The sequence below is a fragment of the Ambystoma mexicanum genome, chromosome 9, assembly GCF_040938575.1.
Source record: "Ambystoma mexicanum isolate Mex_15411 chromosome 9, UKY_AmexF1_1, whole genome shotgun sequence".
Taxonomy (NCBI): domain Eukaryota; kingdom Metazoa; phylum Chordata; class Amphibia; order Caudata; family Ambystomatidae; genus Ambystoma; species Ambystoma mexicanum.
The window spans coordinates 370,914,620-370,928,265 of NC_090931.1; the positions used below are offsets into that span (position 1 = coordinate 370,914,620).

At 51.3% G+C, this 13,646-nt stretch overlaps 2 protein-coding genes across 2 annotated transcripts in view; both read right to left on the bottom strand.

Annotated features, from left to right (window-relative positions):
* LOC138488079 (claudin-4-like) overlaps positions 1 to 13,646 on the bottom strand; it is a 229,215-nt gene that overhangs the window by 61,026 nt on the left and 154,543 nt on the right. The gene's annotated exons all lie outside the window — the stretch shown is intronic.
* LOC138488078 (claudin-4-like) lies at positions 8,448 to 12,541 on the bottom strand. Its single transcript, XM_069614823.1, has one exon. It carries the CDS (start codon positions 12,457 to 12,459, stop codon positions 11,830 to 11,832), a length of 630 nt encoding a protein of 209 aa, XP_069470924.1. The 5' UTR covers positions 12,460 to 12,541; the 3' UTR covers positions 8,448 to 11,829.

A 13,646-nucleotide genomic window follows, 5' to 3' on the forward strand; every position in this document is an offset into this window, starting at 1 on the left:
GGCGTTAGACGGAGAAAGATGGGGTCAAGATGAGCGGCTCGGAGGGAATGGTGCTCCAGTAGGTGTGAGGTGAGCTGGGAATTGAAGGGAAGGTGTTTTGGTGTGTGGGGAAAGCGAACGGGTGAACTACCAGCGATGGCTACTAGGTGGTGCTGTGGATTGTGTGACTTGGCTCAAATGGACTTTGCTACTTATTACACGGCGTGCAGTAGCGGCCATGTAGTTATGGTTACGTTGCTTAACCCATAAGAAGACCAGTTATGCAGTTAGGTTGATCAGGCAAGGAAGGTTGGCAGCAGGAGAGGAGGGATCAAGAAGGGGCATTGTTGAGCTCTGGTTGTCAAGAAGGTGGAGGAACTGGATAAAGAAGGGGAGTTGAGATTTGGGGTGATCATACAGTTTTGGGCTTATGTTTACAAATGAAGACTGGGGAGTAGGTGCAAAGGGGGAAAGTGACAAGAGCAGGCAGTATATGGGAGAAATAGATGGGGATGCCTGCTTCTAGTTTTGGGGGCATTAGCCTGGCATAGGGCACGCAGCGGTTGCATGTCCCCTATGGCCCTTTTGGTCTAAGAGCTCGGTGGTTACTGCAGGTCTGGCCCGTGCCTTTCCGGCCCAATTAATGGTCGCTTTGCTCTGGATGGGACTGCAGGGGGGGGGGGGCAGGAGGCTGAGGGAAGCAAGCAGGAAAGGAGATTGTGATATTATGGAAATGGCACCAAACACAGCAAGAATTGTGGAGGGTAGGTATATATTGGGCCAGTAAGTTGGCAGGTTTTGGTTTAATGGCAACAAAGTAATGCATTCTTTGGCGTCTCTATTTGGAGGTCTGTTTGTCTGAAATGGACAACGCTGATTGGGAGACAGTTAAGATGAGCACCTACAAGTCATCCATTCATAATAAATGTGATTATGTCTGAGTGCGATGCGCTTGCGCACCAAGGGGTAGCTATGGCATTTTTTTTACTGGGTATGGATGATAAAGCAGGCATGAGAAGTGTTAGCAAGTGGCTAGACTGTCAGTATAATGCAGCCGTTCTAGTAATTTCTTATTGTGGTATGCCATTTTGTTTTGGGCAGCTTTGATAAAGCAAGCATAATAAATATTAATATGAAGCTAGACTGGAATCGTTATGCAACCCGTTTGGCCATTCCTTACTGTGGCGTGACAATTTGTATTGGGCATCTTTGAAAAAGCAGGCATGACCAGTGGCATTATTCTTACTATGGCATGATACATTGTATTGGGCATCTTTGATAAAGCAAGCATGATAAGTGTTATGTAGCCGGGCTAGCTTTTTGGTGCAGCCAGTTTGGACAGTTTTTCATACTTTGGCATGCATTTTAATGGTGCAGACAACTGGAGCATAGTCCTACGTGGGGACACTTCCATATATTGACAGAACAAGCATGTACATCTTTTCTTATAGTTTCATTACTGGCATTATGCGCAAAACAAACATGCATATCTTCTTATACAGGAATACTAGCATATATTGGTGCAATCAGCATGGAAATGTATGGGCACAGCTAGTGTGAAAATGCTTTACACTGACACATATTGTGGGCAAATGCACCATGAAAATGTGTTGGAGAAATGCTTCTGTACACTGTTAGTGACTTGCATCTATTTTATTTATTTATTTATTTATTTTCTTGTATTGGGCATTTGTAAGGTGCTTATACATCAAGTAAATTGTGTTTGCCCTACGAATCCAATTGCATACCGTTTGGCTTTTTAGCCAATTTTTCGAAAAATATCTAAAAAACACTTTTTAAAAAAAAAATCTTGGGGGGGGGCATCCGCCTCCTACCCCGAATCCCTGATTGGATCTAGCTCACCTGCGACACTCAGACGCTAGGGCGTATCTGGGAGAAATATTTATACACCTGCCATTTAACAAATTCACCAGCCGCCACTGTGTTTATCTGAAGGAGGAGATTAAACTTGACAGTCTGGCTATGTGAGCGTACCTGGCAGTGGAAGTATTTCTAGGTTTCTGGGGTGCAACCATGGCTTTCCCCTTGTATGACGCCCCCTTCAAATATCCAGTTGCCTGCAAGAGTTGAAGATGTTTCCTATGTATACTGTGCACAGATAAGGATGTTGCCCTCAGGAGCTGAACATTTTTTCCTGTGTATACTGCGCGCAGATAAGGATGTTGCCCTCAGGAGCTGAACATTGTTTCCTATGTATACTGCGCACAGATAAGGATGTTGCCCTCAGGAGCTGGACATTGTTTCATATGTATACTGTGCGCGGATAAGGATGTTGCCCCCAGGAGCTGGACATTGTTTCCTATGTATACTGCACGGATAAGGATGTTGCCCTCAGGAGCTGGACATTGTTTCCTATGTATACTGCGCACAGATAAGGATGTTGCCCTCAGGAGCTTGTCATTGTTTCCTATGTATACTGCACACAGATAAGGATGTTGCCCTCAGGAGCTGGACATTGTTTCATATGTATACTGCAGGCAGATAAGGATGTTGCCATTAGAAGCTGGACATTGTTTCCCATGTATACTGCACACAGATATGGATGTTGCCCTCAGGAGCTGGACATTGTTTCCTATGTATACTGCACACACATAAGGATGTTGCCCTCAGGAGCTGGACATTGTTTCCTATGTATACTGCACACACATAAGGATGTTGCCCTCAGGAGCTGGACATTGTTTCCCATGTATACTGCACACACATAAGGATGTTGCCCTCAGGAGCTGCACATTGCTTCCTATGTATACTGCGCGCAGATAAGGATTTTGCCCTCAGGAGCTTGTCATTGTTTCCTATGTATACTGCACACAGATAAGGATGTTGCCCTCAGGAGCTGGACATTGTTTCATATGTATACTGCAGGCAGATAAGGATGTTGCCATTAGAAGCTGGACATTGTTTCCCATGTATACTGCACACAGATATGGATGTTGCCCTCAGGAGCTGGACATTGTTTCCTATGTATACTGCACACACATAAGGATGTTGCCCTCAGGAGCTGCACATTGTTTCCTATGTATACTGCGCGCAGATAAGGATTTTGCCCTCAGGAGCTGGACATTGTTTCCTATGTATACTGCACGCATATAAGGATGTTGCCATTAGAAGCTGGACATTGTTTCACATGTATACTGCATGCAGATATATATGTAGCCATACATGGTCCTGGAGCTGAGCAGCCCATGATAGAACCAGCCCTGACATACTATGGGATTGTCTTTAATTTGATGGCTTCCTCCGGTGAAACTAAATGCCAATGCAGCCGAAAAAAAGTCTCCAAGAGAATGCCCGCAGAGTCAGAATGATGATGCCTGGCTCTGGCTGGCCACCTTGCTGTGTGTTTGAATGAACGCAACTCTCTGACTGGAGCCTGAGACCTGACCTCAGCATGTATCTCACAGGTTCTTGAGGCTTTGCACCAGTCTTTGGAAAAAACATTAGGACTTTTCCTTGTAAGGAAAAGAACCGGACATGGGTTGCTAGGAGGCAAAGTGCCGCACAAGAAGCGACAGAGGACTCTCGTGAACAAGCCATAAAGGTCTTTTCCGAAGCGTCACTAGAAAGAGTTCCAGGGTGAGTATGATAGGTTATTTATAACGTTAATACCCAGAGGTTTCTAAGGGCTGACCCGGGGATCGAACTTGTGGTGCTCCGTGTCGTTTTGCTTCCAAGGCAAGCACGTTGCCCCTGAGTTATCCTCCCGAGTACTCTCCTGTGTTTCCCATCGGATACTTGGCAAGGACATAGGAGAACCCTGACTGGACATTTGGGGCTCTGCTCGACTATGAGACCACATCATGAAAGGAGAGTCTCCTTACTATAACGCAGGCCCCCATAACTGGCTGAGCACTACACCTGAAGCAGCATTAAAGAGACCAGGGTGCGCCAAGGGTGCTTTTCCCGTCTCTTTTGCCCCATGAGTCCCTTGCATCAAGCAGGCAGCCTTAATTCTGCAAAGTGACCCCACCCAAAGCAATGGAGTCCAGGACACCCCTGTCACCACCACATCCCTGGGAACATCCGGTGCCAGATCCAGACACTGCTCTGTGACCTGCCACTCTTCAGTGTTGTCTTGTCATTCTGGAGGCACGTGATTCTGTCAATCACGTGTCCAATGTAGAAAGTATCACGTCTCCCTACGGGCAACAAAGGGGCAGGACGCAGCAGAGAGGGGAGTTGTCAGTCAATTTCCTCTCTGCTTCCTAGTCCCAGGCAAGAGGCCAAAGAGGACCCAAATCTGGGAGTGGAAGAGAGGATCAGGGCAGAAATAAAGTCATGCTTGGCTTTTAAAGAGTGTGAGTGTTAATGAGTGTGAGTGTTTATGAGTGTGAGTGTTTGTGAGTGCGTCTGAGAGAGAGAGAGAGAGAGAGAGAGAGAGCGTATGTGTGTTGAGTTGTGAGAGGGCACCAGAGCAGTTTCAGGGCAGTAACAGCAAGATGGCTTAGAGTTTGGGAAGGAAGACGATATAGGGAAAGACTGTGGCACTGAGAGTCCCACGGCAGTAGAACGCATGCCCCAATTTCACTCTCCGTGCTAAATTCTGCCCTTTGAAAATGTTACTGCCATAAAACGGTTCCTTTGTCCCCACACACCTGCTATGCACATATACACAAATACACACAGACAGTGCCCAGTACTGAGAGCCACATTGGGGAAGAACTGGGCACCGTGAAAGAAAATGGGGGCGTAATGTGGACTAAGAGCAACAACAGAGCCGAACTGGGGCAGTGGGAGACAAATAACAGTTTCCAACATTAACCATTCCACTCTGTAGGCACTTATCCAGTCCTGGTTTTTCTTTGCATTCTGGAACATGTAGTCTGAGTTTTATAAAGCGAAAAGTGGAGCTAAACGTCCCTGGATGCAAATGAAAAAAACAGGACTGGGCAAGCACCTACAGAATGGAATGGGTCATGTTGGCACCTATGAGATAAGGCAGAACGCAGGCGCTGAGAGTGATATTTGGGGAAACTGTGGAAGCGAGGGAGAAGCCGGGAAGAACATAGGCACGCGGAGACACGTAGAGCAGAACTGGGCACCCCAAGTGACAATGACGCAGGGCTAGGCTGCCATATTAGTTCTGCCACCTCTGAGCGCGCCAAGCAGCACAAGTCCTGCCTCAGTAGTAAAGCAGCTATTTGAGCATGGGTAGAACACACCCCTCAACTCTAAAGACCACGCCCGGGTGTGGCCACTGATTGCACACCCGTAATAGTATGGTCATCACGAAGGTGTTTTAAAATGTACTTTCGCAGCGTGTTACATACAAACTCATTAGACCTACTGTACGATGAGCCGTGGGTGAACTTTTAAAATTTGGAGTAGAACTGGGCACTAAGAGTGGCACTGAAGCAGCCCTCTGCAGGGAAGCGCATGAGGCAGAACCTGGGACAGGAGGTGGCTGTCAAACTAGGAAACAGAGCGCATCATCTTAGCTGAAATGGGAATTTAGGGTGACATTTGGGGGGAATAGTAATTGGAAGTGACACTGGGGGATAACGGGGCACTGCGAGTGACCCTGGAAAACTGTGATCGCTGGGAGTCACACATGCAGACGCTGGACACTGCGAGTGGCTGTGGGGCAGAACTGGGTACTGGGAGAACCGTTGGGACAGAACTGCGTCAGTAAGGCCACATTGGACAGAACCTAGGCAACGAGGGCCACATGGTGCAGAACTGTGGCAAGGAGGGCCACATGGAACAGAACCTAGGCAATGAGGGCCACACTGAGCAGAACTATGGCAATGAGGGCCACATGGAGCAGAACTGTGGCAATGAGGGCCACCTGGAGCAGCACTGTGGCAATGAGGGCGACGTGAAGCAGAACTCAGACAATGACGGCCACACGGAGCAGAACTGTGACAATGAGGGCCACATAGATCAGAACTGTGGCAATGAGGGCCACATGGAGCAGAACTGAGGCAATGAGGGCCACATGGAGCAGAACGGTGGCAATGAGGGCCACATGGAGCAGAACTGTGGCAATGAGGGTCACAAGGACCGAGCTGCAGAAGTGGGAATCACATGGGGCAGAAATGAGCCAGTGAGAGCCATATAGGGCAGTGAAGACCACATGGGCAGAACGCCAGCAGTGAGAGCCATATTGGACAGAACCTAGGCAATGAGGAACAAGTGTAGCAGAACTGTGGCAATGAGGGCCACATGGATCAGAACTGAGGCAATGAGGGCCTCATGGAGCAGAACTGTGGCAATGAGGGCCACATGGAACAGAACTGTGGCAATGAGGGCCACATTGGGCAGAACCTAGGCAATGAGGGCCACGTGGAGCAGGACTGTGGCAACGAGGGCCACATGGAGCAAAACTGTGGCAATGAGAGCTCCATGAGGCAGAACTTTGGCAAGGAGGGCCACATGGAGCAGAACTGAGGCAATGAGGGCCACAGGGAGCAGAACTGTGGCAATGAAGGCCACATAGAGCAGAACTGTGGCAATGAGGGCCACATGGACCACGCTGCAGAAGTGGGAATCACATGAGCAGAACGCCAGCAGTGAGAACCACATTGGGCAGAACCTAGGCAATGAGCAACATGTGTAGCAGAACAGCGGCGATGAGAATGGCACTGGGAAATGGTTCCCGAGATCTGAATTTTGGGAATAGTTTGTGTGTTCCCCAAGCGGACTGCATATAAAACCCATGAATTTTAAATCTAACCTCCTCTAAAAATGCAACCCTAAAAGGCACAATTGTTATCTATTTTATTGGGTGAAAGCGAAATACCAAACCCCTAAATTAGACAACATTTACACCCAACAGTTAAAAAATGCACCAGTCAAAACTGAACATCGCTCTTTACTTCCATAGATAATGATCAGGTTACCCTTGATCTGGTGTCGCCCTGCACACCCCCCTTAAACCTAGGCCTGGATTGCTCCACCACGTCGGCCCTATGTGAGCCAAGGAAGCTTTCGGACACGTTAGCATGCCCCTGGACCTGTGGTACCCACCAGTACTGATCAGAATTGCCAGCTGCCCTTTCTCGAGCACCTGGAGGCCATGAAAACAGCAGCAGTGCGCGGTACAAATTAAATAGCATCTTCCACAGGGGCTGTAGGAAGGTAGAACACCCCTGCTAAAGACAGTGGTCGGAGTGGGTGGGAGCGGTGCTCCACTACGTCTTTTAATTAAGTGTTAACGTTCCTATACTTTTATTTTACTTTTATTTTAAAAAGAAACCATTCCGGAATGGTTTCGTTTTAAAATAAAAGTGTAGGAAGCAGTTGAAACTTGCACTTTCAATGCACTACACTGGACGTTCCCTTAAACAGCAGGTGCATGTGTTTTGGGGTAAGTATTGTGCATGGGAGGGAGCGTGGTGATGGGGTTTGTGGGGAGCGGTGCAGGCCAGCAGGGAACATAATTCCACTACTTCTTTTGGTACACTTCGAGCACTGGCTAAAGACTGGGTGGCATGGACCAAGACTCAGCATGGCGTCAAGTCTCCCATCAGTGAGGAGGCAAAGGATAGGTGTACCCCCTCTTGACAGGTAAGCCACCACCTGCTGCTGTCCAAGATCCTTCAAACACGCTTCTATGGTTAGGTGCAAACAGGATGGGGTTGCAGGAGACGATGGGAAAACTGTGGCGATTGCATAGACATCGAAAGAGGGTGCTGGACTCCCACAGGGAATATACGATGAGATTCTAAAATGGCAAAAGGGAGATGGGGCCCAAGGACACACGTGGGATAGGCCTCTCAGTGGGAGATTACACAGAGCCTCGAGGGAGGTGGTAGGGTCAGTGGAAAGGGAGACTCAGGATGGCCCAGGGCTCTGAGGATCAAGCTGAGATACTGGAGAAAGGGCTGTCGAGGGACAGTACGGGAGGGTAGATTTTAGGTAATGTAAGCAGTCTTCTAAGAGCGTTGAATATTATTACGGGACCTTCTGCAAATTGCTAAAACCATGGCTCTTCACTCAAATGCAGCCCACTGTTCACTCATGACTGTTACGTCGTGTAACGTGTTCTGCAACAGCACCTTGATGCCTGTGTGTTTAGTGCGCGATACAAATGTAAAAAATAAATATATAAACAAAGCACCGTAACAGCGACTTTCATTCGCAGGACAACAAACAAGGAATGAGGCACCAAGGAGAACTCATGGCGTAACGTTTGTGGAAGGAATATGGAATAGGCCAGTAGCGCGGCAACAAAAGGGGGATGGGTTCAGGGGGGGGGCACTAAGGAGGGGAAGGGGATAGGGTATAGATACAGATACTGGAATGGGAAGGCATAGTTTCAATGAAGATCGTGCCCACCCTGCCCTCCTCGGATCCCCACATAACGGTTGACCCTGTAGCATTTCACTTACCTGACTGCCATACGGTACCCTCCCTGCCAGGCAGCCCAGTCAATGCGTCCCCCGTACAACCACACCCGCCCCCCCCCTTCTCCCAGAGGATACGTGTGTTTAATAAAGAGACAAATCGGCAGCTAAAATCAAGATTTTATTTTACAAAATAGCATCACTTTTCCAACAGAATATTACCAAAATGGTTATTACAAAAGTAGGTTTCAGGAGCATCGAGTGCACTGTCAGGTTTATTTCCCATGGCCTCCCCTTATCCCAGAATTTCGCACACTCACTTTTCATGCACTCCTTGAGAGGGTACCGGCCCCGCTCAATGCAGTCAAGGGGGTGGATTTGGCGCCCCCAGACAGGTATAGGTTACCCCTTATATAAATTGCAAACCATACTTCATGTGGCAGGTCGAAAAATGCGCATCAGCCACCCTGGATCCTGAACCAGGACGATGGGCCCCCACCCACTTAAAGCCCTTGATACAGGGGTGTTGCTAGATCTGGAAACAATTTGGGCTAAGTTATTGTCGGGACTCGGGGCTAGCTAGCCTTTTGGTTGTATCCCCTAAACTTCTACCCAGGGCTACAACCAAAGGATCTGGGGCTATAGCCCCCTCTAGCAACGTTTCTGCCTGGATACTACATGGGGTATGGTTTTTTTTTAATGGGGGGAGTAAGGCACCTGCGTTATGGTCAACACATGGTCTCCTATCGATTAACTCCTGGTTTTCAAACTGACAGCAGCGTTTTTATGCCTGTAGTATAAACCATGCCCGATTCTCTCTTTGTGGAGTAGGCTTGTAACGCCATGATACTTGGCGAGCCGAGTCTGAACATCGAAACGGTGCTTGAATACGCATTGTCTCCCTTAGGCCTCGGGCCGAGTCCCCGCCCTTGCCTAAAAGTGCAGAACTTTGTTCCAGCGTGTGGTACAAGCTGTTCCAGCCGACCAAAACCAGTACCCAAACCAGAAAGGTGAGTAGGGCGCGCTTCCGGCTCTGAGGAAAAGTGGCGTGTCTCTGTAGACGGACTGCGCCGCTCATCTCTGCCACTGGGGGGCGCTGTCTAGCTAACGAGTGACCACACTCAGCCTGTGTCTAGATATGTTTCCCAAGAACACCCGTCTCTGGTGTCCGCTTCCAGCAGCCTCTGAAACCAGCGCATACTGGCTGCAAAGTGCCAACACTATGGGCCTTGCTAACGGAAGCCTGCTGGGACACAGGGGAACCACAACGGGGCAATTCAACGGAGACGGTGTACACGGTGACTAATTCTACATATCCCTATTCTAGCATCAAATGTACACTATATACAATAAAGCCGGGCTAAAGACACAGGGAGAGCAGGAAAAGGCGGGAACGCAGAAGAAAAGGCCCGCGATAAACTGCACGGAAAAGGGACAAGAGAGATTAAAAGTAAGATTTGAACTTAGAGAAGAGAAAACAGAGCAGAGGGGCGAAAGGAAGAAGAACGTTGTGGTGGGGAGTGGGGGGTGTACCAAGAGACACGGAAACACGGGAAAGAGACCGAAAGAAGGCACTTCCTGGACAACAAACACTATCACCGCGTGGGTAAACAATACATGCAATTCAGATCTGGGGAGGGTAATCGCACATCCTTTGGGATGGTCACGAAAGGATTACGAGGCCTTTAGAACTCGACACGTCAGTCGCAGCCCCCAGGACCCTTCTAGTAGCTGCAACATACCCTTTGCTGCCCCTTCAAATCCTCCTGTTTCATTTCGACTCCCGGGAATCCTCCCTCGTCCCACTCACTCTCGCCTAAGTGCCGTGCCCATCCCTCCAGTGCCCCCCCCTCCCAAATTAACCTTCTGTTTATCCCGTAATACTTAGCATTGAATTTACTGCGAAAAATGTACAGCAATATTTGGTGCATTAGAATTGATTTAACATTTCCCGGTGATAAACTGGCACGGAGATCACACCGACCCCTCCCCCACCCTTCACTTTTTTTTACACACCCCTGGAAGAAGGTCAGCACTGTCCCAGGACACGGTGTTTTCAGAATATAGAGAATTGTCAATTACAGCAGGTATGGCATCCCAGTACATGGGGGACAGTCACTGGACATGTCGATTTCTGCAGTTGGGGGCGGGGGGGGCATTGTCGGTGCCCAGGGTGGCTGCAGCAGATGGGGGCTGTCACTGGACACGGTGATTGCCGCAGGTGGGGCATTGTTGGTGCCCATGGTGACTGAAGCAGATTGGGGTGGGCGTGGGGGGCTGTCACTGGACACGGTGATTGCAGCAGGTGGGGCATTGTCGGTGCCCATGGTGACTGAAGCAGATTGGGGTGGGCGTGGGGGGCTGTCACTGGACACGGTGATTGCAGCAGGTGGGGCATTGTCGGTGCCCATGGTGACTGAAGCAGATTGGGGTGGGCGTGGGGGGCTGTCACTGGACACGGTGATTGCAGCAGGTGGGGCATTGTCGGTGCCCATGGTGACTGAAGCAGATTGGTGTCACTGGACACGGTGATTGCCGCAGGTGGGGCATTGTCGGTGGCCATGGTGACTGAAGCAGATTGGGGTGGGCGTGGGGGGCTGTCACTGGACACGGTGATTGCAGCAGGTGGGGCATTGTCGGTGCCCATGGTGACTGAAGCAGATTGGTGTCACTGGACACGGTGATTGCAGCAGGTGGGGCATTGTCGGTGCCCATGGTGACTGAAGCAGATGGGGGCTGTCACTGGACACGGTGATTGCAGCAGGTGGGCTTTGCACTCGGCTTTGCGATTACAGCAGGCAGAAGGGCCGTCACTGGACGTGGCCATTTGTATCAGGCGTGGAGTCAGCCCTGGGCGTGGGGGATCGCAGCACGTGGGGAATATTCTGCTCCCGTGATGCACCTGCTGTTTGCATCAGCTCGGCGCTGTCCTGGTTGTTGTTGTTTCCAGTCCCGTTCAAGGATCTGCCAAGGGTGTGTCTGCTGCTTCCTTGCTCTCGGCGGGGTGGAGGCGCAACTCCTTCGCTCTCACGCTTGGGGCTGAGTCAGGCAGTCGGCACACCCAGGCTGCGCTGCTCGGGGCCTCTCCCTCTCCTCTGCACCTGCTCAGCCCTTTCCCACCGCCGCCGCGGCACCTGCTCAGCCCTTCCCCACCGCCGCACCTGTTCGCTGCTGTAACTGACACCTGCCCCGGGCCGCTTTGCTTTTCCTCATCAATGTCCCAAACTTCATCCCAGCATCCAAACCAAACACCCCTCCCCACGCCCTCTTCTAAGATGCAGCGCTAGGCCATGCCTTGGTTACGCGGCGCTACTTCAGTTCGGCTGCTTCTTGCAGGCTCCAGTTAGGTTGAAAACTAGAGTTCCAAGAGAGTCTTGCAGGGCAGGGTCCGGAGAGGCCTTCTTAAGAGACATCTTTGAAACAGAGTAAAGTTGTATAGTGGCTGGCCCCCATGCTCTGGCTGGCTCTTTCGAGAGTTTGTGTCCATGGTCCATGACGTGCGTCTCCCAGAGACGGGCCGACTGTCTGAAGCAGTGCCCGGCCTTTAGACGTAGTTGCTGGTCGCCTGGGAGCGGGCGACCGTGTACTTGGCGGAATAGGCTTTGGGGTCTTTCGGGGGGCAGTTGCAGCAGAGCAAGGCCCCGCCCAGGAGCAGAAGAGCCGCCGACGCCCACCCGATGTAGAGCGAGGCCCCCAGCTCCCTCTTCTGAGCCTCCACCACCAGCGGGTTGTAGAAGTCGCGGATGATGTTGTTGGCCGACCAGCACACGGGCACGAGGATGAGGAGGCCGGCCAGGAGGAAGATGACGCCCGACACGATCATGACCTTCGCTTTGGTGCTCTCGCCCTCCACGCAGTTGGTGCATTTCCCGCCCATGATGGACATCATGAGGCCCAGGATGCCCACCACGATGCCAATGACCACCAGGGCGCGGGCCGCTTGCAGGTCCTGGGGCAGCGCCAGCAGGGAGTCGTATATTTTGCACTGCATCTGCCCGGTGCTCTGCACCACGCAGTTCATCCACAGCCCTTCCCACATGATCTGGGCCGTCACGATGCTGTTCCCGATGAAGGCCGTGACCCGCCACATGGGCAGCGCGCAGATGACGATGGCGCCCACCCAGCCGATCACCGCCAGGGCGATGCCCAGGACTTGCAGCCCCATGGAAGCCATCGTGCGGATCGCTGTAGGTCACTTGCAGACGGGCACCTCTCTTGCACTTGGAAAGCTGTGAACGAAACGCTGGCACGGAAGTGCCCCACGCTTAATATAACCCTCCAAATGGGGAGGAGTCTCCCCGGGCATAGCGGCCCCCTCCAACGGCAGAAACTCATCTCGGAGAACAGAACCAGTTCCCCCACATTCCTGTCAAGCCTTTGTTTTTCACACAACAGGAGATTGTCTCACTTAACTCAGCTCAGGCTGCGGAGGACATTTGCATTTCTCAAGGGCCCCTCCTTCATCAAAGGCTGCCTACTTTCAAAAGTAGGTCCTTGTCCCCTTTCTCTGCCAGTGTAGTTTCAGATTTGGGGAGGTCGAATCAGTAGCGCCATTTAGCGATACACCTATCGTTACGTCACGGGCCTGCCCCTGTTGCATCGCGTCGTGTCCCACACGAAGCACCGAATGGCAGCTGGAGAGTCAAACTGGCTACCACAAATGCCAGAAAGGCCCACTCAGGCAGTCAGGAAGTAGGGCGAGGGGCGGGCGAGCGGAGCCCAAATGGAGGCAAGACAGGCGTAGCACGCCCTAGCCTGAAGAAAGAGGAGCAAGGACTGTCTCAGAGTGAGCCTGTGAGCATCACACACAGCAAGTCGACCCCCTGCCTGCGCGGGGCACAGCAGAGGGATGCAACAGTGTGAGATGTGTGCCTACAGCATACAGAGACCCCACGAGCCAGTCGGCAGGGCCGGGGGGTGTTATATTATGGTTACGGATCTTATACGAGCGCATTTTCTCTCGAGTCTGAGGGTGGCCGCTGCAGATGGGTGGAGGGGCGGTGGCAGATCACCCAGTGTACAGAAATCCCTGACCCAGTGTGCGGAGGCACTGCAGGTGGACAGAGCATTGAGAGATCACCCAGTGTACAGAAATCCCTGACCCAGTGTGCAGGGGCACTGCAGGTCAGAGTCGGCCTTAGGGCAGGGCGGGCTGGGCGACCACCCGGGGCGCCATGCTCCACGGGACACCATTATCAACCTTCCACGCCAGCACGGGGGAGTCTTTCAAGGGCTCCCCCGAGCTAGTGTAGTGGGAGAAGGCATGGAGGCGCCCTTTTGTTATCAAATGCGCCCGCAGCGGCGCGACATATTTTATAACAATAGGATGCTGATGCTTTTCATCAGCGCCCTATTCACATG